General features: G+C 45.0%; 1 protein-coding gene across 1 annotated transcript in view; it reads right to left on the bottom strand.

The window, feature by feature from the left end:
* KLF9 (Kruppel like factor 9) overlaps positions 1-23,181 on the bottom strand; it is a 29,392-nt gene extending 6,211 nt beyond the window's left edge. Inside the window, exon 1 of the mRNA XM_010362943.2 lies at positions 21,387-23,181. Within this exon, the coding sequence (XP_010361245.1) occupies positions 21,387-21,891 (505 nt within the window). The 5' untranslated portion in view covers positions 21,892-23,181. The remainder of the gene's footprint in view (positions 1-21,386) is intronic.
* Positions 23,182-24,232: the final 1,051 nt, after the last annotated feature.

The raw sequence follows: 24,232 nt of genomic DNA, 5'->3' as shown, positions 1-24,232 counted from the left end.
GCCGGGCGTGGTGTTGCACACCTGTAATCCCAGCTACTGGGGATGAGGCATGAGAATCGCTTGAACCCGAGGGGCAGAGGTTGTGGTGAGCCAAGATCACGCCACTGCACTCCAGTCTAGGCAACAGAGTGAGACCCTGTCTCAAATAAATAAATAAATAACAGAGGACTTGAACTTCTAACTGGCGTACACCAGAATTTGTAAATGCAAATGTCTTCAGGAGCCAGACACATTAAAAAAAAGATCAGGGGCAGGGTGGGAGCAGGTGCATTCAATCATGGATTGTAATGGATTCCATGGTGGGCTGAAGGGTGCTTCCCCTACTTAGAGGCATTCAAGTTCAACATTATAAATTATGGTGCCACCCAGTGGTGTGTATGCAGGCTGGATTCTGCTTAGGGACCTACAATTGGCAGCCCTTTGAAAAATCTCCCACCTTTTTAACACAGTGGAGAGTTTGGATCTAATAGGCCGTGATGTTTAATCTAACATCCCGGCATATAAGTTAATGACAGTCATATAATAAGGCATTATTTAGAAAATGATAGATGTTTTGCACTTAAGAAAGCATGGAATGGGGAAGTCACAGGTAGACAAGAACAGAATTAAGGCTGAATGGGACCAGAGATGATCTGCAGAGGAGGAGAGGACTGGCCTAGAGAGACGGCGACTCAACCTTCAGCTGGCAGCCGGGGGGAAACCAAGTCAGGCCCTCTCTTTGAGGCTCAGTGCTAAGCTCTAAAGGAGAATGGTCAGCCTTCATGCCGAACAAACCACACAGCAATGCAATTATCAATTAGAGAATCTTTAGACCTACCTGTCTTTAATATTAATGAGAGAGTTACCATCCTCCTGGGAAAAGGGAAAAAGGTACCCAACAGACTTGTACCACTGCATTATTTCTGACCTTCACAGGAAAACACACCCAGAGGCAGTGACACAATAAACTCCGCTTTACTGGAGCACAGCTGTTTACAGCACAAGTTTCTCTGAGTTCTCATTATTTATACACCACTCCCCGCCCCTTTCAGTAACAAGCTAAGCACCTCTCGCTGACTGACTCAGTTCAGGGTATAAAATAAATGTGATCAAAAAAGCTACTGAACACTGCGCACAATGTGTAAAAGGCTTTCTTTGCAGAGACAGAGCAGGCCTCCAGAATTCTCCTGGGCCTACGGAGGGTGCGAGAGCAGCAGACTGGGGCCCCTGGCTTTGTGCTTGCCTACTTAGCACAAAAGGACACTTGCTGCTTTTGAGAGGGAGCCTCCTCAACTGCTGATTAGTTGATGAGGCCAAATGAAGCCTATTTTTTTGTGGACAGTCCTGAAATGAATGGAGGTGAGATCTCCATAGAGAAGACAGAGGCCGGGCCCTTGGCAAGTGCCAGGCTTGCTCACTGGACACAGGCAACCCTCCCCAGGCTCCCTGAGCTGTCCAGGCTGCCACTGAAGTCCTGCCTGGGGTCAGGGAGGCCTACCATCTGAATGTCGTCTCTTTCCTACCTGGTTCTTCTCATCTTCCCTGCCCCACCCAAGTATAGGGATTGGTCTAACTTGAATGGAGGCAGGAAGGTCAAAAATACAAAATCGAAAGCTTCCATTGCATCTAGCAAAAGTAAACCAATCTGGCAAAAGACAAATCTAAGGGATTTAGGCCTCCTTTTCAGAAGAGAACTCAAAAAGTGCCAATTAAGCATTAAGGTTTCCTGCAGATGTACAAAATCAAGTCTTCTTTTGGAAGAAAAATAACGCTCAGCTGCTCAAGATGGAGCACTTGAACACAGAAGTTCAAGACCAGCCTGGGCAATGTGGAGAAACCCCATCTCTACCAAAAATACAAAAAATTAGCCAGGCGTAGTGGTGCTTGCCCGTGGTCCCAGCTACTTGGGAGGCTGAGGCGGGAAGATCACTGGAGCCCAAATGTTGAGGCTGCAGTGAGCTGTGATTGTGCCACTGCACTCCAGCCTGGGTCAGAGTGAGACCCTGTCTCAAAAAAAAAGAGTGGTTTCTGACTGCAAAAACAGCACTGGGATTCCATAGATAAAAGAATCATTTGGGCTGGCTGTGTGGCTATCCCAGCACTTTGGAAGGATGAGATGGGAGGACTGCTTGAGCCCAGGAGATCAAGACCAACCTGGACAACACAGTAAGACCCCAACTCTACAAAAGAAATGTAATTTTCAAAAGGATAATTTGATATCATTAAATCGTACTGATATTCCATTTAATAGCTCATACACACACACACACACACAGTATCATATACACACTCTTATCATGTACAAAATAGTATGTGATAAAATTGAACAACCATCCCTAATAAAAGCTTTCAGGAAAATAAAATAATTCCTCAGCAGGATAAAAGATCAGCTCTGGAACCTTTCCTCAGCAAGGTCAACAGTAAAATAAAGGTAGTATTACTACTAAAGTCTAGCTCAAAGCATAAATGGACACCCACTCCCATTGCTATAATTTAACATTTTCCAGGAAATACTAATGAGTGCAATTAGATAAAATAAGAAGTAAATTGAGAAGAAGCGGGCTTATAAAATAAGAATTATTTGCAGTTGACATAACTTTCTCTTTGAAAAAAATTCAAGATAACTGAAAAATCTAATCTAAATTAAAAGTGCATTCACAGGTGTAACTACACAAAAGAGCACTGGTTTTCTTATATGCTAGCCATAACCAGTCAGAATAAGCCTAACAATAAAAGTTCAAGACCTTGGTGAAGAAATGCAAAAGCCTTGATGTAAAAGAAAACGAACAAATGAAATGCTCCCCGTGCCTCTGAATGGTAAGGCTCAATGGTGTGAATATGGCAATTCTGTACAAATTCATCTATGAAATTAACACACACCATAAGAATTTCTTTTTCTAGAACTTGACAAAATTATTTCTGAAGTTCATTTGGAGGAATAAACATGCCCAACTTGCCAAGAAAATTCTGCAGAAGAACAAATAATAACTGAGCACTTGCAACAGTAGTTATTAAAATGTATTATTAAAGCTGTAATAATTAAGATAGTGAGATAGCAGCACAGGAAAAGACAAATCAGTGGAACAGAGTAGGGTCTGAAAATAACCCTAAGAATCTATAGCGATTCTGTACATGGTAAATGGGGTATTTCAAATCAGTGAAACAAAAAATGTTTAATTCAGTAAGTGGCTTAGACATCAGGTAAAAGAAAAAAAAATAAATCTTAATCCCTACCTCATACTTTTCACTCAAATGATTTCCAAATGGGTTATAAATGTAAATGTAAAAAATAAAGCCATAACGATAAAATAGAGGTGAATATTTTTAGAATCCTAGAATGAAGAGAGACTTTCTAAACATGAAACCAAAAGCAAAATCCTACTTGAAGGATAGTTCTGAATACGTAAAAATGTTAAAAATATATATAGGTAGAAAAATTTAAGAATCAAAATAATAAATGAATAAAAGAAATTGTAGCATATGACAAAAGGTTAAAATCTGTAACACAGAAAAGCCTTGCAAATCAAAAAGAATAGCCCAACTTAATAAAAGTGGGCAAGGATGCAAATAAATAATTTATAAAATAAGAAATACTGGCCGGGCATGGTGGCTCGTGCCTGTAATCTCAGCACTTTGGGAGGTCGAGGCGGGCAGACTGCTTGAGCCCAGGAGTTTGAGACCAGCCTGGGTAACATGGCCAAACCTCATCTCTACTAAAAATGCAAATATTATCCAGGCTTTGTGGTGCACACCTATAGTCCCAGCTACTCAGGAGGCTGAGGTGGGAGGATCACTTGATCTCTGTGAGACAGAGGTTGCAGTGAGCTGAGATCGTGTCACTGCACTCCAGTCTCGGTGACAGAGCCAGACCTTGCCTCTAAAATAAATAAATAAATAAACAAACGAACGAACAAATAAATAAATAAAATACTAATGACCAAGAAATAAATACGAAAATATATTCAATCTCACAATTAATCAAAACATGCCAATGAAGACACCAGCAAGATATCTGTGAGGTCAGTGAAAACGTTAAAAAATCTGTTTATACCAACCATTGGTGGAGGCATGAGGAAACAGGCCCTCTACCACACTGGTGGGATTTATAATCAATCCAGGGCCATTTGGCAATATTCTCCTGCAGATTATTTTTGGCAATTAATTTGATAATAATTAGATAGAGACACGAAAAGGGATACCAGCATTGCTCCTGAGAGCTAAAAGGTAGTAACAACTTAAATGCTCAACAATAAAGGGCTGGTTTAATACATACAGTATGTCCTTACAGGGGACTAATATGTATCTGTGAAAAAGGTACCAGACTGTTATATAATGAAATGGGAAGATGTTAGCCATACACTACTAACTGAGAAGAATGATGAATGATCAGCTGCATAAGTGTGTGAATATATATGGAGAGAAAAAATCCTGTTGCCCCCAAAATGTGGGCTGAGTGAGGTGGTTCACGCCTGTAATCCTAACACTTTGGGAGGCTGAGGCAGGACTATTTGAGGTCAGGAGTTCAAGACCAGCTTGGGCAACGCTGTAAGACCCCATCTCTACTATAACTTAAAATTAAAAAAAATTTTTTTTAAGTAAAAAGAATATATACAAAATTTGAACAGTTACTATCTATCTCCAGTGAGGGGATAAAGAATAACTTATACTTCCTTTTGTAATTTTTCCCTATGTTTTCTGATTTTTTAAACAGTGAGTATAAATTTCTCTTATGAGAAAAGGTAGGAAAAAATTATTTTAATATTTTTTAAAAGTCTTACTGAAAACAGTGGTACATCTGAGTTTAAACCGTTCCACAAATGGCTTGATCAAGAATATATTCCAGGCCAGGCATGGTGGTTTATACCTGTAATCCCAGCACTTTGGAAGGCTGAGGAGGGAGGACTGCTTGAGGCCCAGAGTTCAAGACCAGCATAGGCAACAGTGAGACCTCATCTCTTAAAAATTTTTAAAGGAATATTCCATGGGCATGGAAGTGGAGGGCAGGGGGTGATTTATTTTCTACTGAGAAATTACTGGACACTTCAGTAATTGATCCATGACCAAAGAGAGGAGAAAAGTCATTTTGTCTTCTTCTCAAATTTATTGTCAGAAAGTCAGAAACTTCCTGGCCCAGTGTGATGGCTCATGCCTGTAATCCAGCACTTTGGGAGGCCAAGGCAGGTGGATCACTTGAGGTGAGGAGGTTGAGACCATCCTGGCCAACATGGCGAAACCCCGTCTCTACCAAAAATACAAAAATTAGCCAGGCGAGGTGGCACACGCCTGTAATCCCAGCTACTCGGGAGGCTGAGGCAGGAAAATCGCTTGAACCCAGGAGGTGGAGGTTGCAGTGAGCTGAGATCGTGCCATTGCACTCTAGCGTGGGTGACAGAGTGAGACTCAGACTCAAAAAAAAAAAAAAGGAGAAAGTCAGAAACTTCCTGAATATACTATATCTGTTTTCTCACTCCTCTATTTCCACCTCTCCTACTTTTTCCATATGTGAAAGGGACATGGCCCTCTTATAAGAACGGACAGGAACCTTCCTTCAGAGGTGGAAATGCACAAACAGCAACAGTAGGGTTGCCCAACAAAGGAGCATCCTTGTTAGAAAGCAGATGAGGAGTCAGATCGTGAAGAAGTGCAAAGATTTGAGTCTAAGAAAGCGTTTTTTTCATGGGCCAGGCTGGTGGGGCATGCATCCACATAGACCTGCCCTGACCCTAGGCCTCAAGCACCCCATTGTCCATCACCATCTGGCTTCCCTCCCCACCAAAAAGCAATGTCGACATGCAGGTATGAAACATGAACAGTTGCTTTTTCCCCATTCCCCATTACCCTTATGTGCAGAACCACCAATACACATTACAGAAGAGGTGTGCAGGCCGTTCCTGGGGACAGACGAGTCCACACTTTTCTGCATACATCATTTCAATGAACACTGAACTCAAAAATCATTCATTCAAAAGTCTCCTGTTTAGCAGAAATATTGCTTTGCATATAGATGTTTTGAATGAATAAAAATGTTAGATAGGCTTTGTAAGAATAATCCTGCCTGAATGCCATCCCATCATATTACTACCATTTGCTTCTGACCTCTCACTGAATCCTTTTTGTGATTTGGCTTCTGTTTATATTTTATTTGTTGATACAACAGAGACAGTGTAGGGCTTAGGTGTGAGATTTTACTTCTGGATCTCTGTGTTTATCTGTAGAAAGCAACTTGTCCTATGCTTTAGGTTCTGAAATGGTAAGTGGGTGTGTCTGTGACATCTGTACACCGCACTTCCTCATTTAAGCATGCTGGAGTCTAAGAAGCAAGCCTATCCAAATATCATTCACACGTTCCCAGCCTCAGCTATCTGTGAGATAGCACATGTGGTCCCAGCAGACCGCAAACAAAAGACAGCAGACAACAGAATTTTTTTTTTTTTTTTTTGAGATGGAGTCTTGCTCTGTCACCCAGGCTGGAATGCAGTGGCGCAATCTTGGCTCACTGCAACCTCCGCCTCCCGGGTTCAAGCAATTCTTGTGTCTCAGCCTCCCAAGTAGCTGGGATTACAGGCACCTGCCACCATGCCCAGCTAATTTTTGTATTTTTAGTAGAGACAGGGTTTCACCATGCTGGCCAGGCTGGTCTTGAACTCCTGACCTCAGGTGATCCTCCTGCCTTGGCCTCCCAAAGTGCTGAGATTACAAGCATGAGCCATGGTGCCCGGCTGACAAGAGATTCTTGACTCTTTAGGTTATTGATTCAGTGAAAGCTATACATTTTTTTTTTCCTATGAGGCAAGGTCTTGCTCTGTCACCCAGTGACATGATCTCAGCTCACTGCAGCCTCAAACTCCTAGGCTCCAGTGATCCTCCCACCTCGGCCTCCCAAGTAGCTGTACCACAGGTGCATGCCACCACACCCAGCTAATTTTGCTTATTTTTTGTATAGACAGGGGTCTCACTATGTAGTCCAGGCTGGTCTCAAACTCCTGGGCTCAAGTAATCCTCCTGCCTCGGCCTTCCAAAGTGCTGGGATTACAGGCATGAGCCACTGCACCCGGCCAAGAGCGGTCTTGAAGTCTCAGTTATACGGCCCTGCCTGAAAACTAAAAATAGTGCAGAGGCAAAATGCGGACCCTAAACATACATTTTTAACACAATGAAGATCTGCCTCGTGGTGTAGTGTGATAAAAGACCATATAAGTCAGAGTCACAGAATTTAGAGGTGGATAAAATCTTAGTGATCCTCCAAAGGCCCAGAGAGATGATGCAACCTCCCCACAACCACACAGCTAGCCCTTCAAAGACCAGATCCTGGCCCAGACTAGGTAATTCCCACCATCCCAGACTCTGCTGCCTCTGTCCAGCTAATTGTGGAAAAGATAGATAATAAATATCCACCTAGGCATTAAATATTGAACAATATATAAATGCTTAATGGCAAAGCTATCCCAAGAACAGATTCTTGGAATCTTTGCATTTTTGATGATTTTTATCACAACGGAATTCAAATCTGTCATGTTTTAGATGAAGCCAACTCAGAGGGCAGATGACGTGCCCAAGGACGCCCTGCACAATAGTGTGTGACCAGATTAAAACCAGGTTTCAAATTGCTCCTTCAGTTTTATGCACAAAATGAGATTAGATGTGAAAGAAGAGCCCAGACTCAAACTAAAAGCACAGAGACTGACCTTTCACGGTGCCTTTTTTTCGAATTCTCTGCCTTCCAGGCCCTTCCTTCCATATGCGTTGCCTCGGGGGAGGGGGGTGGTCAGACATAGTTTAGAATAAATAAGTTGCCACTGAGCTTTAATTTTCAAAGTAGCATTTAGAAAACTCATTTAACACTTGTGCTGGTGTCATGTCATTTTCCTTTTGAGAAACTGGAAACTCTTTCTGTTGCTATTATATTAATAAAGTTGGTGTTTATTTTCTGGTTTAAAAAAAAAAAAAAGTCCTTGAGCTTAAAAAACTCTCAATTTGCCAGATCTTCCAACTAAGACATGAGGGGCAGAAAAAGAAAAAGAGAAAGAGCTGGTAGGACTGTATTAGAGACACAGAGGTCTCTAAGAAGTGTCCAGGTCTTTATTCTCCTTGTAGAAACAGCCTTTGAGGCATGCCTAGAGGAAGTGCCTTATACAAATAAGGCCCTCTTGGAAGCCCTGCACGGGCCGTGACACCTTCCTCAGGTGGGGGAGCTACAGCTGAGAGGGGTCTCAGTGCGTGCACCCTTCTAAGTGCAGGGTGGGGAAAAGGACTGCGTTCCTGAGCCCAAAACTGTGCTGTTGGAGAAATCCACAAGAGGACTGGGTCACAGTGCAAGGATCTAACACCTAGACCCACTGATGTCAGCCTGTGAGGATGGGGACACAGGCAAGTGTATGACAGACATCTCAGTGGACATCATCACAGGGTCAAAGGACAGCATGCAACATGGCTGGCTCTCCCATGAGACTGAAACAAGAGATGGGCCCATGCCCACCAAACAAAATCACTCTCAGAGGAAGGAAAGGCAAGGGACCCCAAATCAGAGAGAGAGAACCTGATTTTGCAAACATTTAGCCAAAAGAGAATATAATTTAATACGGAAGTAACTGAGACCCTGAATTGCCAAGAAAAAGATTGTCCCCCAGCAGCAGAAATGGAGAGACTGATGCCTGATTAGTCAACATCTACTCTACCTGCTGAGCTGTGGCATTCATAAGGACTCATGGTGAAAAGTGATGCCACTCCAACAAGTGTTTCATCCAGCTTTTTCCCTCTGGGCTCAACCTTTGCACACTGTATGCACACTGTATGGTATGTAACCCCCACACCACGGTATGGCTGCAGTGACCATAAATCCTACTCAGACATGCCACATGGGCCACCAGCAGCTTTTCAAGCTTTTAACCCTTCTACTCCTGGGACGAAGTGAGCCACTAAGTCACATGGCTTGGTGTTTGGCACCAAAGACCACAAAGAACTGCAGGTCGGAGCTGTCCACCCTTCACAAAACAGCCCCCACTCAACCCTCCCAGAGATCTCAGAAAAGGAATATAGTCCCCTCTTTGGGCATGTATTCCATTCAAAACATGCCCAAAGGCATCAGTCACTTTTATGCGGTTTTTGTTAAGTTGTTTTAAAGGCATGTATGCCTTTGGGCATGTTTTGAAATTTAGGAGCAAGCAGGGCTTTAAGAAGAAATGCCTCGGTTAGGCTGGGTGTAGGCCTGTAATCCCAACAGTTTGGGAGACTAGGGCAGGAGGATCACTTGAGGCCAGGAGTTCGAGACCAGCCTGAGCAATATAGCAAAATCTCATCTCTAAAAGAAAAATAAAAACATTTTTTTTTAATTAGCTGGGCATGGTGGTACGTGCCTGTGGTCCCAGCTATTCAGGAGACCTAGGTGAGAGATCACTTGAGCCAAGCAGCTTAAGGATGCAATGAGCTATGATTGTGCCACTGTACTCCAGCCTAGGCAACAGAGCGAGACCCTGTCTCAAGAAATCCAGCCTGGCCAACATGGTGAAACCCCGTCTCTACTATAAATACAAAAATTAGCTGGGTGCTATGGCTCACACCTGTAATCCCAGCACTTTGGAAGGCCGAGGCGGGCAAATCACTTAAGGTCAGAAGTTCGAGACCAGCCTGGCCAACATGATGAAACCCTGTCTCTACTAAAGATACAAAAATTAGCTGGGTGTGGTGGCTGGCACCTGTAATCCCAGCTACTTGGGAGGCTGATGCAGGAGGATCATGTGAACCCGGGAGGCGGAGGTTGCAGTGAGCAGAGATTACACCACTGCACTCTAGTCAGGGCAACAGAGCGAGACTCCGTCACAAAAAAAAAAAAAAAAAAAGAAAAAAAAATAGGCTGGCTAGCAGTGGCTCATGCCTGTAATCCCAGCACTTTGGGGGGGCAAGGTGGGTGGATCACATGAGGCCAGGAATTCGAGACCAGCCTGGCCAACATGGTAAAACCCGTCTCTACTAAAAATACAAAAATTAGCTGGGTGTAGTGGCACGTGCCTGTAGTCCCAGCTACTCAGGAGGCTGAGGCAGGAGAATAGCTTGAATCTGGGAGGCGGAGGTTGCAGTGAGCGAGATCATGCCACAGCACTCCAGCCTGGGCAACAGAGTGAGACTATCTCAAAAAAAATAAATAAATAAAATAAAATAAAATAATAAAATCAATTACAAAAAAAAAAAGAAAAAGAAAAAGAAAAAGAGATGCCTCAGGTTAGAGAAAATAGCCTGTGTTTTTCACACTGGGAATCCCCACTTCAATGCGATAATGCTCACTGAACAAGCATTTTGGGGCTGGCCATGACTATGGATTGCAATATGAGAGAAAGCCAACTGCTTGGTTGTCATTCTGCTTATTTTCATTAAAATGGTAATGGTACAAAACTACTGTAGAATTATGGTAGCACAGGGAGTTAAGTCACTTTTATGCATTTTTGTTAAGTTATTTTTAAGCTCGACTTTTTGCCTCTTATGATTTATTACAGTGTTTTTCTTGGGCACTGTGCACACTGAATACATTTCTGAACCTCAATGGGAACTGCCATATAAACAGCTCATCTTTGTACAGACTAGGCTTTTATCTATTAGCACATAGGGTAATAAGTGTTCTGTAAACATGATTTGTTTCTCTGGACATTAAAATGGACAGACTGGAATTAAAACTAAGTCAATGGCTTTGAAGTTCACCCTGCTGCTGTTATACTTGTTCCATGTGAGGCTTTTGGTATCAGCTTCTAGAACATCCACTCAGGAGGGCCAGTGGGTGTCTGCCTAAGCATATGTAATACCTGTCAAAACCATCTATCTTCTGCAAGACCCTTCTGTACCTTCACTTATGGCCTATCTGTCTTTCAGGCTGAACTCCAGAGATAGTTCAGAGCTCTTTCCCATCAAAAGGAAGAAAAATATATAGAAAAAAAATTATCGTACTGTTTGCCTGTCATTTTGTCAAACTCTGTTCTTTGGAAAATCCTGTTGGTAGTTCTAAATGGGATGATAGCCGGGCATAGTGGCTCACACGGGTAATTCCAGCACTTTGGGAAGCTGATGGGGGTGCATCACCTGAGGTCAGGAGTTCAAGACAAGCCTGGCCAACCTGGTAAAACCCCATCTCTACTAAAAATACAAAAATTAGCCTGGCATGGTGGTATGTGGCTGTAATCCCAGCTATTCGGGAGGCTGAGGCACCAGAATGGCTTAAACCCGTGAGGTGGAGGTTGCAGCGAGCCGAGATCGTGCTGCTGCACTCCAGCCTGGGCAGCAGGGCGAGACTTTGTCTCAAAAAAATACAAATAGTCCTGGCTAACACGGTGAAACCCCGTCTCTACTAAAAAATACAAAAAACTAGCCGGGCGAGGTGGTGGGCGCCTGTAGTCCCAGCTACTCGGGAGGCTGAGGCAGGAGAATGGCGTAAACCCAGGAGGCGGAGCTTGCAATGAGCTGAGATCGCGCCACTGCACCCCAGCCTGGGGACAGAGCGAGACTCCGTCTCAAAAAAAAAAAAAAAAAAAAAAAAAAATACAAATAGAAATAAATAACTAACTAAATGGGACGATGGAGTGAATAGGTGTTGGTTTTGCCTGTCTGGCATTTGTTCCCTTTTGAATAATAAATAACACATTAAATTTCCTTTTGGCAACAACTCCTTCACCACTCTGGGTACATGTAATTCCAGGGAGGGTGACCCCACACCTCCAGACCCAGAGATTGGATGTGAGCCAGTCATGCCATAGTGATTCATTTCAGGGATGGGGCACACAATCTGAACTAGTCATAGAGCTTAAAGCCTGGACCTTTTGCTGGAATCATTGGGAATGGAAAACCGTCTTTCCTTGGGGCTTGCTTAAGTGGCAGGATATGAGTCTGGAACTGTGGGCAGCCATCTCACCACTATTTGGAGACAGCCCTGCCAACCCCATGAATGAGGCCATAGCAAAAGGCAGCAAAACTGAGCCATAGAGAGGCAGACACTGAGTGCCTGTATCCACAGACACCGAAATGAGAGCTACCCCTAGATGTGTTTGTAACCTGAACCAATAAAGTTTCATTTTTTTTTTATTAAGCCAGTCCCTGTTTGGATTCTGTTGTCCTGACCAATACAGCTTTGGGCCCACAACCAGGTTATTTTTCAACGGGAAGGAAGCAGCTTCTGGATAACTATGGAAAATACAGAGTAGGTGTGGTCAGAGTCCAAGATTTCTGCTGACACTCCTAACCGAGGTTCGTGAAAACCAACCACAAGCCAGAGTTAGAACAACAAAAGAGTAGACAGCTGAAGACTGGTGGCTCTGGGACCAAACCCAAGAGAACCATGTAAAACACAGGGTCTCTTCCCACTGGCGGAAACCCAAGGGGTCCAGATCAGCAAGCATTCATGCCCAACTCCACCCACCTAGAGACAGACTAGGAAAATTCCAGTGTAACCTTGAACTAGGTTAACTAACGCCCAGTCTGATTCCTCCTATTAAATGAGAATAGCACCTTTCTACCTCACAGGATTGCTGTTGAGTTTAAATGTGACAATGCATGTAAACCATTTAGCTTGGAACCAGACATATAATAAATGTTAGATATTATCATTATTATCACTATTAGTCACAAAATCCAAGGTGCCTGGTACCAGCATTTTACATAGCTTTTTGCAGGTAAGTCACTCAATAAATAATTTAAGTGAACGAGATGGCCAGGTGCAGTGCCTCATGCCTATAATCCTAACACTTTGGGAGGCTGAGGTGGGCAAATGGCTTGAGCTCAGAAGTTTGAGACCAGCCTGGACAACATAGTGAAACCCAGTCTCTACAAAATATACAAAAATAGGCCGGGCGTGGTGGTGTACATCTGTGGTCCCAGTTACTTGGGAGGCTGAGGTGGGAGGATTGCTTGAGTTGGGGGCAGGGGGAAGTGGGGGCAGAGTGCAGAGAGTGCAGAGCCAAGATCCTTCATGCCACTGCACTCCAGCCTCGGTGACAGAGTGAGACTGAGTCTCAAAATAACAATAATAATAATGATAATAATAACAAATAATTTAAGTGAATGAGGCAGTGCTGGACTAATCTGGAATTCTCAACAAAAATTCTAGGAATCAAGGGTTTCCTGGACATGCATATAAATTCTTTATTTTTAATTATAATGGTGTGCTAAATGATTTAAACACCTCATCTGAATTAAGCCTCATAACAACTTCATAAATATGTAATTACTGAGCTCCATTTTACAGATGAGAAACCTGAGGCTCAGAGAAGGTAAGTGGAGCCTGAGTTGTCATAAATAGAATGGTGGAGACAGGATTCAAAAACCCATGTCTGAGGGACCCGAAGGCCTGTGCTCTGACCACTCTGTCTACTGTCTCTGTACTGAAGGTAAAGGCCCCTCACATTCCAGTTCCTCAGTCTTGGCTGTTCAATATGAAATGGGTCAGGCCTTACTCTTCCTTTCTAACTGACTGTCTTATCAAAGCTAGCTCTCTGGAAGAGAGAGATGGTGAAACCTTTTCTTCTCCCTCTATTTCTTTGGGCCAAGATGATCTGTAACTTTGCTCCCAGTTCTAAAATGTCCAAAGAGAGACTTTTGTGTTTTTGTCCCTTGCCTATTCCACTGGTTCCCACTTTGGTTCAAGTCAGGCCCTTTGGGAGACACTCCCTTCCACAACGACGGAGGCTCAGCTTGGAAAAATGTTCAAACTTCATTGAAGACGTAACACCACGGACTGCATTTCAAATCCTTGTCATTAATTTTGTATGGCTTAAGCTCCCGTCTCTTATTTTAATCTATTTAAATAAATGTCCCCACTTTTTAAAAAGACTCAATCCTTAACTGTAAGGATTGGTTTTTCTCCTGTTCAAATTCTCCTAGATTCCTTTTTCCTGTTCAAATTTGTGATCATTCTCAGTTTCATTAAAAAATAAACAAAGTCAAAGGCCCAGTAGCAGCAGCTCTGGCTTACATCATGAACAAACTGGTTCTCTCAGCTCTAGAACCTTTAGATTTCAGATCCAGATTCTTCACTTCTCATCTCAGGATTCCAAAGTCAATTATGCCACACTAGAAACTGAGATTAAAAGAGAAGGCTTCGGGCACACCATCCAAAAGGCTTTGGACACACACGGCAGTGAATGCCCTGGGAAGGTACCATGTATTTAAAAAAAACAAGGGTGCATTTCACTCCTTCAGTGGGGATCACATTCTTATGAATAATAATGTTAGTCCTATTATTTGCTGAGGGGACTGCTTGAGGCTGGGATAAAACAAATGTTTACTCGTGGCCTTAATGCATCAAAAAGGTATTAAAGTTTCAGGAGGATTCCAGGTAGGCAGTGGTAGGAAACCTCTCAGCAGCTCTGCCTTGGACTGTTTCAGAGAGTGCTGCTCCCATAAAAAGGGCATAGGCCACCCTACCTAACTCCACCTCTGCCCTTTCACTTGGTTAACTCCATGAAGCAGCTCTTTAAGGTGAAAAAGAAAAATGTTAATGTCCCAGGAGAGCAAGGGGGGAAAAGAATTCAAATGAAAGTACTGCAAAGAATTCAAAAGGAAGGAAAAATTCCTAGGCACCCACAGAGCCAAGCTTGAAGCTAGGGGCTTTAGCACGTTCTGCTGACAAATGCTTCCAACTACCTAGTACCCTCATAAGCTGGTGAGGCTCTGGGAGATTATACAGTATGACCACTCCCATGCTAGTCAAGGTAGAGAGGTGGCTTTTGAACCCTGGTAGTGTGCTTTGAAGCCCTCCAAGTCCCCCCAAAACGTTTCAAGAGAATAATCCCCATCTCTCTGAGAGAGGGTGGGGATGTGCTTTCTTACAGACAAAATGATGGATGTGATGACCTCCCAAGGTCACTTCCAACCTCCAAGTTCTATTCTTTTGATACTAACAACTGCTGCCACCAAGTGCTCTGAGTTAAGCCTAGGCCTGTAACTAACTTCCAACAAAAAGTGGGGTGGAGAGAGAGAGCCAGGATTGCTCAAAGACCACTGAAAGAGGATCTCACTTCTTTCCCTTTTTAACCATCTGTGGGGTTTTTTTCTTCGTCTTCCTTTTGCCCCTCCTTTCTGCATGTGTTGCATAGAAACAGAAAGTGCCTTTGTACCAATTACTAGGCACTAATTTACGCTCTTCAGTGGGCGCTGGGCTTGCTGGAGAAACATTAGGAAAAGGTGGGAGGGTCGGATGTGGGGGAGGATTCTAGCAGTGGAGGATGGAATGGCATGCTACAAGCTTTTTCTCCAAGCCTGAGAACAGCCAAGGGGAAAGAGAGAGAGAGAAGAAAAAAAAAGAACACGGAAGATTTGGAAGTGAAGACTAACAAATGCGACAAAGCTTTTTTTTCTTTTTTTAATGAAGAATGGTAATGATCATAAGGCATTCAGAAATCAAACTGATGGGGTAGAAAGCAGGCTCCAACTAGAGCATGACAGATTGTTTTAGGGGCTTCTGAAAGAGTGAAGACCGGGAAATCATCCGCCCACTTTTCTTCTCAATGAACTTATTAAGGAAAACCATTGTCAGCCATTTTCCCAATATGTCATATGATGTTTCTCCCTGGGAAGTTCAATCTGGGAATTTCCCACAGATGTTGCAGAATGACTAGTCCTTGGGATAAGCGTCAACAATTGAGACAGGAATGTAAATCTGACCCTCATGTTCAGAATCCAAGAATTCATTTCCCTCAGCTTACATCTTTGTGTCTGAAGGTAATGGGGTGTCACCATTCAAGCGGCACTGTATTTACTCTGGTATCTCCCTCTCTCACGCAGGAACCCACTTATATCCTTGCCCTCTCTCTTCTTACCACCCACAGAAGATGTGAGAGGAAAATCAAGGGAAAGAGTGTGCGTACTTTGTAATCTGACCCCACTTGTGTTTTCTATTGTGAAACAGTAATCTTGCCAGCAGAAGATTCTCAGAGGCTCCCTGACTTTGTCTTTGCTAGGGCAGATAGATGGAGGATGACACAGGACACGCAGGAAATGAGGGAAGAAAGGCAACTGGTGGCTCCTACCTTGCCACTAGCAATAAGAACTGTAGGGTCCTGACAGCCTACAGCCCCAGGGTCAGATTTCTGCAGAAAGCTCAGGCTGAAGAATAGTTTGGGCATCTTTCACTTGATTCAAGGGAGTTTTAGCCTCTTGTCTAAAACCCAGAAGCAAACCCTATAGCAAACCTTTGCAGCCTTAGAAACCCATCTTCTATAGCTAGAAGCTATGTGTATGCAGCCTTCTGCATAGCTTGTTATTCTTCCCTAACAGGATACTTGATATCACTCCTGAGTGGGGTGGGGCAGTACCATCTCCCAGGGGGCAAAAATTGGTTCTGTGACAGGTGAAAAAGTCTTAGCTATTATGATTTGTCGCTTTCAGAAAGGGGCATAGTCCATAAACAGCTCAAGTGTATCTGTGGAATTAAAATGTAATGGGGGAGGCCAGGCGCAGTGGCTCACGCCTGTAAGTCCAGAACTTTGGGAGGCCGAGGTGAGCAGATCACTTGAAGTCAGGAGTTCGAGACCAGCCTGGCCAACATGGTGAAACCCTGTCTCTACTAAAAATGCAAAAAATTAGTCGGGTGTGGTGGCACACACCCATAATCCCAGTTACTCTGGAGGCTGAGGCAGGAGAATCAGTAATGGAGGGGTCAATTATGGAAAAAGGGTAGAGAAACAGTTACCTGTGCAAGCACCCCTCAGGCCTAGTTGTAAATCTATGTTGGATGAAGCAAGTTGGGTTATGAAATGCCATTCCCTATCACTTTGGGGAGCCCTCTGGAAAGAAAAATGGGGTAGAGATAATGTGTCCCTAAGGATCCAGGCACAGGGCTTCCATTCCACTAACGAAGAGAAGAGATGGCAGTAAGGGCTGGGCAGGGCCTACTTAATGGGCAGCCAAGCAAGCTAAGGCTCTCTAGTCTAGGGCAAAGCCTTGCCCTGTCTCTAAGGCCCCACCTCCCAGGCAATGAAGGTGAGTTTTTCCTCATACCTCTGATGACATCAGACTCTCCTTGACCAAACAGTTGACTCCAAAGCCTTTTACAGTAATTAAGGGAGAAGAGTGCAAGAAGCTCAGGGCAACCTCATGCCTTTAAGCAAAATTCCCACCTAAGTTAGAGTTGGCCAGTGATGAACATTCCTAGAGGGGCCAAAAAAATCTGTTTTCCATATTGGAGGACAACTTCTACTACAGAGACTGTCCAGGTCCCTCACACCAAGTATGCCAAGGATCCCAAGAATGTGTTCGAAGAGGCTAAGGAGAAGCACAAGCCGCCACTCGGGGCTTTTGTAGCTCCCATCTCTCCTGGTTTTTTATGAGCCTCTTTTTGCACTATATATATATATATACACACACACACACACTGAATATATATATATATATACACACACACTGAATATATATATACACACACACTGAATATATATATATATATATATATATATATATATATATATACACACACTGAATATATATATACTGAAAAACATTTTTTCATAGAACTCGGGTGTGATGTTGGAATTTGGGGTTTTCTCATCTTCAGAATCCTATAACCAGTGTTATCAAACTCAACCCATTGTCAACACTTGGCGATAGCTGACTTAAGCCCCTCCAAAAAGAGAATAAAATGGCACCTGGCATAGAAACAAGGCCTAAGGTTTCTATCATCCGGATATCAACCCAGCATGATTCAACATCAGCCTGTTCTGATGACTTCTGAGCTGGAATTAGAATGTAGTTGTTTCCTTGTCCAAACGATAACACTGCCTTTACCACCCACCCCCCAAAATCTGCCCATACTCTACGTGAAGGGTATGCGCAAAGTCAGGAGACTTAGGATAAACTTCATGTTAATTACATTTTCAAATAATATGCTTGATATATTTTCATATAAAATACTCCAATAGTTCTAAAATTAATCTGAAACAGTACAAATACATCATAAAGTGTCCAAAAAGTCTGGAAACAGGAAAAACAGTATATTTGTTGCATCTTTTTTTCTTTAGATTAACAATGGATCCACTGCTTAAACTTCAGAGGTATGTCACTGGAAAAGATCTGCTCTGGTTGAAGAAAAACAAACTGAACACACTATTTGAAAATGTAAATTAACATACTGCTTAAAAATAAGTTTATCTGCCGGGCGTGGTGGCTCACGCCCATAATCCCAGCACTTTGGGAGGCGGGCGGATCACAAGATCAGGAGATTGAGACCATCCTGGCTAACACAGTGAAACCCCGTCTCTATTAAAAATAAAAATTAGTAGCCGGGCGTGATGGCGGGCGCCTGTAGTCCCAGCTACTCCGGAGGCTGAGGCAGGAGAATGGCGTGAACCCGGGAGGCGGAGCTTGCAGTGAGCCGAGATGGCACCGCTGCACTCCAGCCTGGGCGACAGAGCAAGACTCCGTCTCAAAAACAACAACAACAACAACAACAACAACAACAACAACAACAAACAAGTTTATCCAGTGTTTCCTGATTTTTGAGGTGAAGTTCTGTATATTATACACAAACTATAGAACCCAGCATTTCTCAAGGGGCTACTGTGTGTGGAACCCTACTAGGTGCTTTATAGATGTTATCTTTGCACAAGAACCTGTGACTTGCGGATAGTAGCCCTATCTTGTGGATTAAGAAAGTGAGGCTTAAACAAAGCAGAGGTTGCAAACTTAAAGGCTTAAAAGACATCATGTAAATTATTAAAATATGAAGTACTGCCCCCATATCATGATCAGTTCAAGTCAATTGTTGCTAGGCTGGAATTCAGGCCCAGTTTTGCCAGATCTTTTGATTTTTCCAGACAAGTCAGAAATCTGGACTCATGCCATAATCCTCTGATTTTTAGATGTTGGTAACTAATTAAATTTTTATAAACCCTGTGTTGGCCAAGCCAAACAAATCTGCAAAGCAAATTCAGCAGCAAGCCTCCAGTTTGCAAACTCTGAATTAAAGTAACTTGCTTATGGTCTCAAACGAGAACACAATAGGACAAATCAGAACCCAGCTCAGTCAGCTTCAACCGTGTCTTTCCTCCCAGCACACTACAGAAGTAGCAGCACTGAATTAGAAGAAAATCTGTTTGAATGATTCAACTTCTAAAGCTGGTGTAGAAGTGGTCTATGGAAGTGGCAGCTGTATGTGTCTCTATAAGGAAGTGAGCAAGCTGGAGGGTTTCTTACAGGGACGTTAGCAGCACTGAACAAGGGGGTGTGGCTGGGAGTTCAGCTCTTAAAATCTTCACAGAATGCAGACATTCCAAATGCCCTCTCTGCCCACCTTCTTAATTTAACACCAGCAGAAAGAAAATTAGGAAAGCTCCTTACCCTACCCTAAAGTCAATTTAAATTCAAGTTGTATCTGAAACTTTCAAATGCGTGAGACCTCCAAGTCTCTTATTTAAAGTAACCTTAACACATACCTCCTCTAGCAGGAATACACTTCTGACAGTATTAACCCAGGCCGAGGTTTTGTTCAACCGTGCACTAAGATTAGAGATCCCCAAAACATAGACACCTGCAATCACCATATCCCTAGGTTCAAAGGACTGTAGCACTTCAAGCTGAATGAACATCTCACTTCGTTTTCCACTCCTGACTGGGAAAAAGGTTCTCCTGAAACAGCTGAGCCGAATGACTTGCCTTATGGAGAATTAAGGAGCAGCACGCATGCACGCACACATAAGCAGCCATTTCTATAAATGCCTGAGAAAAATCACTCAGCCGAATGGCCCAGAACGCTGGAAACCCTATTCCTGAGTCGGACAGACTCTGGCAGCTCACAGAGGCACTGCAGGCCTCCCTGGCTGCACGACTGGGCAGCTCCCTGAAGGAGAAAATGTCTTTGCTCAAGGTGGCAGTGGGTGCCGATGGGAACAACTGAACTCGGGGAACATGGCTGACACAGCCAGGCCCGCCCAGCAGCTGTTGGTGAGTAACATCCTCCGGTTAATACACCCCTACTTCACCCCCAGAGCCACACTAAAGGTCACATCCCCAACACCGGCACATGCCTTTCAGCAACCTTACAGACACAAACCTTAAAACGTGCTGTTTTATGGCAACCTAGATGATGACCCGAAACAGAACCTAATTTTGCATTAACCATGGAGGAAATTCAGTCTGATTCCGGTGCCAGCAGCCACCTCCACAAGAAGAAGTTTCCAAAGGAAATGGAATGAGAAGCAGTTACGTGACCTTTCTTTTAAAAAGGAAAGCAAAACAAAACAAAAAACCCCAATCAAGTATCACTTTTTTTTCCGTGTATCATTTTTAAACCACAGGCCCAAGACCTCATCTTAAAAGTATCGAAGTATTACACCAAAAAATGACAACACTTTTCCAACTAACTCCAACAATACCCTCTCAAACACGGTGTCACAGGACAGAAGCAAAAGGCTTATCTGAGAGGACCAAGCCCCGCTACCTCATCTGAATGGCGTTTGTAAAAGAAGCGTTCGGAAGATGGTCAGACAGCATATCCAAATGTGAATGCTTTCCAACTTTCACCGTGCATGTTAAACACAACCAAGAGAACTAGATGACCCAGGTCCCTGCAAGTCTCCAACGCCCATTTTAAAAGGCAGATAGATGTCTTTCTGGCCACATTCTTGTCCGGCCCTTCCTCTCATCCTCCCTGGGAGGAACTATTCCCTGAGGCCTCCAGAACCGCCCAACATTCATTACCAAGGTTGACCTCCGGCAAGGACCACACCTCCCTGCAAACCGCCTGATTCAGGGGTGGAGGGTGCGACCTAAGTCACATGGCCAAAAAAAAAAAAAAAACTCAGCTCTGAAATCTGGCTCATTAGGAAGGCTAATGAGTGAAGTTAACCACCATTACTTGATCAAACTCCTCTGCTCCCTGAAGCAGGGTTATTTTAAACCTCTCGGGGGACTCCTGGCCAAATTTAAAACCACCTTGGCAAGCCCAGAAAAGTAGCAGGCATCCAGTTAAATGAGTCCTTAGTCATCCCTAAAAGGCTCGAAGTAAAGTGCGCCGCGTCCCCCCTCGGTTTCAACCACTTCTCTGCAACCCGACAAGGGAATTAAATAAAAGATACGCCATCTGACTTCCCCGCTGCCAGCGTCTTTCCCAGGTGGGGTGGCCCCACCGTCGCAGGGTGCGGGAGTCCCGGGGGCGGGGCGGGACAGGGGAGGGGCGGACACCACTCCCCGCGAAGCCACGCACCGCACTCGCTCTGCCCGCCAGTTTAAGGCTCTCGGTGGCTCCCGAAGGCCGGGGACAATTAAGGAGAGAGTTAGCTTTCCGCCAATGCACATTTAAATTATTTAAAGAGTTAAACCGCATCTTATCCAACATGTTTGCACCCTTTCGGCCGAGTGCAGTGTCCCGAACGCCCAGGAACACTGCCTGGCCAAAGGTTAACTAACCCCAGAGCTCCGGGCGAGAGGGCGACGCCGCTAACCTGTATGCACTCTGTAATGGGCTTTGAGATGGGAGGATTTTCCATAGACTTTCCCACAGCCACTGTAGGGGCACTTGTGCCTCTTTTCGGAGGCGTGTTTCCCCTTCGCAGCCACTCCAGGGTGGAGGAGGGAGAGCGGGCTGGGCGCGCTGCCAGGATCCTGTCTCTCCTCCGGGCTGTGGGAAGGACTCGACCCAGATTCGGTGGTCACGTCGCTGTCGGATCCCATATCCTCATCTGGACTCTCCAGACTGTCGCTGCACACGGAGGGGGTCTGGATGGGTCGGTACTTGTTCAGGTCCAACAAGCTCTTGGCGATGGTGACCAGCGTGCAGTAATCCTTCCAGGTGTCCCCCGGGTCACCGTGCTCCTTGGTCACCTCGCGCTCAGGTAGTCGCAGCCGCTCGGCGTCCGGAGCGCCCCCATGCTCCGGCACCGCAGCGCGGTTCGAAATGGAAACCAGACACTGGGCAGCCACGAAGTCCATGTAGGCGGCCGCGGACATGGTGCGGGCGACGGCAGCCCAGGCGGCGCGGCCAAACTTGGCGGTGGCTGCGGAGGTTCGGCTCGCCCTGCCCTGGCCTCGGACGACGAGCGCGGCGCGGCGCGGCGCGGCGGCCAAGGGGGCGGAGGCGCGGGGCGCTTCCGACTCGCAGGAGCGCCGAGGCGACCTCAGCCCCTCATCTTTACGTAACCGGCAGCGCCTCCGCACGCAGCATCCACGGCCCCGGGCTCCGCCGCGCCGCCGCCTCTAGCCGCCGCCCCTGCCCCGCGCGGGCCGCGATCCCCCGACGGGCGCGCCGGCCCCTCTGAGCCGGCTCCCTTGGAAAGATGCCACACGTGGCGGTCGCAAGTTTATTCGACTGAAAACGCCCCCGAGGCGCTGGGAGAGGAAACTGCAAGAGAGGTGCACGCCCTCGGCCGCCTCTCCGTCGAGCCAAAGCCCCAGGACATTCACCCGATCACCCCGACGCGGGTGGCCAGGGCCCCGCCGAGCGCCAGGTCTAAGAGACACTTTTTCCCGAGTCCACTGACGGCTTCTGAGCCCCTGCTCCGGCCGGTCCGCACCGTTCCGGCATTCTCTTGCTCAGTAACAATTTCGCAGAATCCCATCACGTCACAAACCAAACCCCCTCCAATTGGCCAGTGGGGAGGGTGATTCAACTCTGTTTACTTTCTCCCCCTGCCAGTCAGAACGGCCTTTCAGTGGAGAGGTGCGTCTAGAACTGAGGCGTGCGGCCAATCCGACTGTTCCGTTTCACTGCCTCGTGCTACCCCTACAGCCTCGAAAACTGACATTTAAAAGGGTAACAGCTGGGAGGCAGGGAAGGAGCAGCCGCACACTTTCGGAGTGCCTCGCGGTCCCGTGGTCGGTCCGGGCCTCCTGGCTCACGTTCCAGCTTGCGGAGCTCTAGGACACATCTTCCCTAGTCAGTTGCGCTCGTTCCTATGGCAAAAGAGAACTTCAGCTTCGGTTTTCCAGCTCCCAAACAGTTAAGTGACTTCCTGCAAACGCTACAGTCCCAGCAACCAGCCTTCCAATCAAAAGTAAGTTGGTTGATGTCACTGGCATTGGCTCGGCCAATCAGAAGGGCGTTCCGAAAGCAAGCGCTCCACACTTGTAAACGCGAAGAGCTGTAGTGAAGCTGGACACATCTTTGTATTTTGTGTTGCTGGTAGTAAATTTGAGTTATGGATGAGAGAACAGGGGTGATGAATAAACGCAGTATGAGTCTATAATTTTAAAAACGCCATTATGTCAGGATAAGTCCAAGAATAAACACAAATGAGTAAGAATTCGTTTCGTTATATATATTTTTGGATTCAGCGTACTTTGGGGCAGATGTTTAAAAATTCTTCATCCAATACATTAACTATGACCAATTCATCTTAAAAAAGCACTGCTAACAAAAGTTCTGGTTTTACAGCATAGCCTTTTTACTCCCTGAGATTCTTCCACTGAAACATCCCATCTTTGCTTGTCATATCTCTTAATTCCTCTACTTCTCCGGTGCAATTTAGTCTAAATAAATTCTTTTTGCTTTATTTGGAAGCTATTTTTAACCCACTTTCAGATAAATGGAGACAAAAACCATTAACTTGTATAACTTTTAATAAAAACCCACCATTCTTAGCTCTTTTTCTTTCCAGAGCCCCTGCTTGGTTTTTAGGACATGTTTCTCTTCCCTCACTTCACAAATGTGGAGACTGAGATACAGAAAAGTGACTTATTTATCTTATTAGATTAGACAGATAATGACAACTCAATAGAAACCACAAGTCTCCTGATTTCTAGCTCTTCGTGTTTGCAACTAAGCCCTTTTGGTTTTGTGAAATATTAACTGTGCGGAACAGATTTTTAGGGACTGGAACAAGTCCTTAGCCATGGAATATTGTGGCATTACTTGGTCAGCAATTAGTATGGGTCTTGGAGTCTGATTAACTTGGTTTACCCCCCCCCCCCCTCTGAATTAATGATGCGGTTGTTTTTCATCTTGATAGCTAGGAAAGAATATAGGGCTAGTTCTTTTTTTTTGAGACTTGAGTCTCGCTCTGTTGCCCAGGCTGGAGTGCAGTAGCGAGATCCTGGCTCACTGCAAGCTCTGCCTCCCGGGTTTAGGCCATTCTCCTGCCTCAGCCTCCCGAGTAGCTGGGACTACAGGCGCCCACCACGACGCCCGGCTAATTTTTTTTTTTTTTTTTTTTTTTTGCATTTTTAGTAGAGATGGTGTTTCACCGTGTTAGCCAGGAAGGTCTCGATCTCCTGACCTCGTGATCCGCCCACCTCGGCCTCCCAAAGTGCTGAGATTACAGGCGTGAGCCACCGCGCCCGGCCTCTAGGGCTA

Source organism: Rhinopithecus roxellana, chromosome 16 (assembly GCF_007565055.1).
Source record: "Rhinopithecus roxellana isolate Shanxi Qingling chromosome 16, ASM756505v1, whole genome shotgun sequence".
Lineage (NCBI taxonomy): Eukaryota > Metazoa > Chordata > Mammalia > Primates > Cercopithecidae > Rhinopithecus > Rhinopithecus roxellana.
The sequence above is the reverse complement of the archived record's forward strand: the minus strand, read 5'-3'. Positions and strand labels throughout refer to the sequence as shown.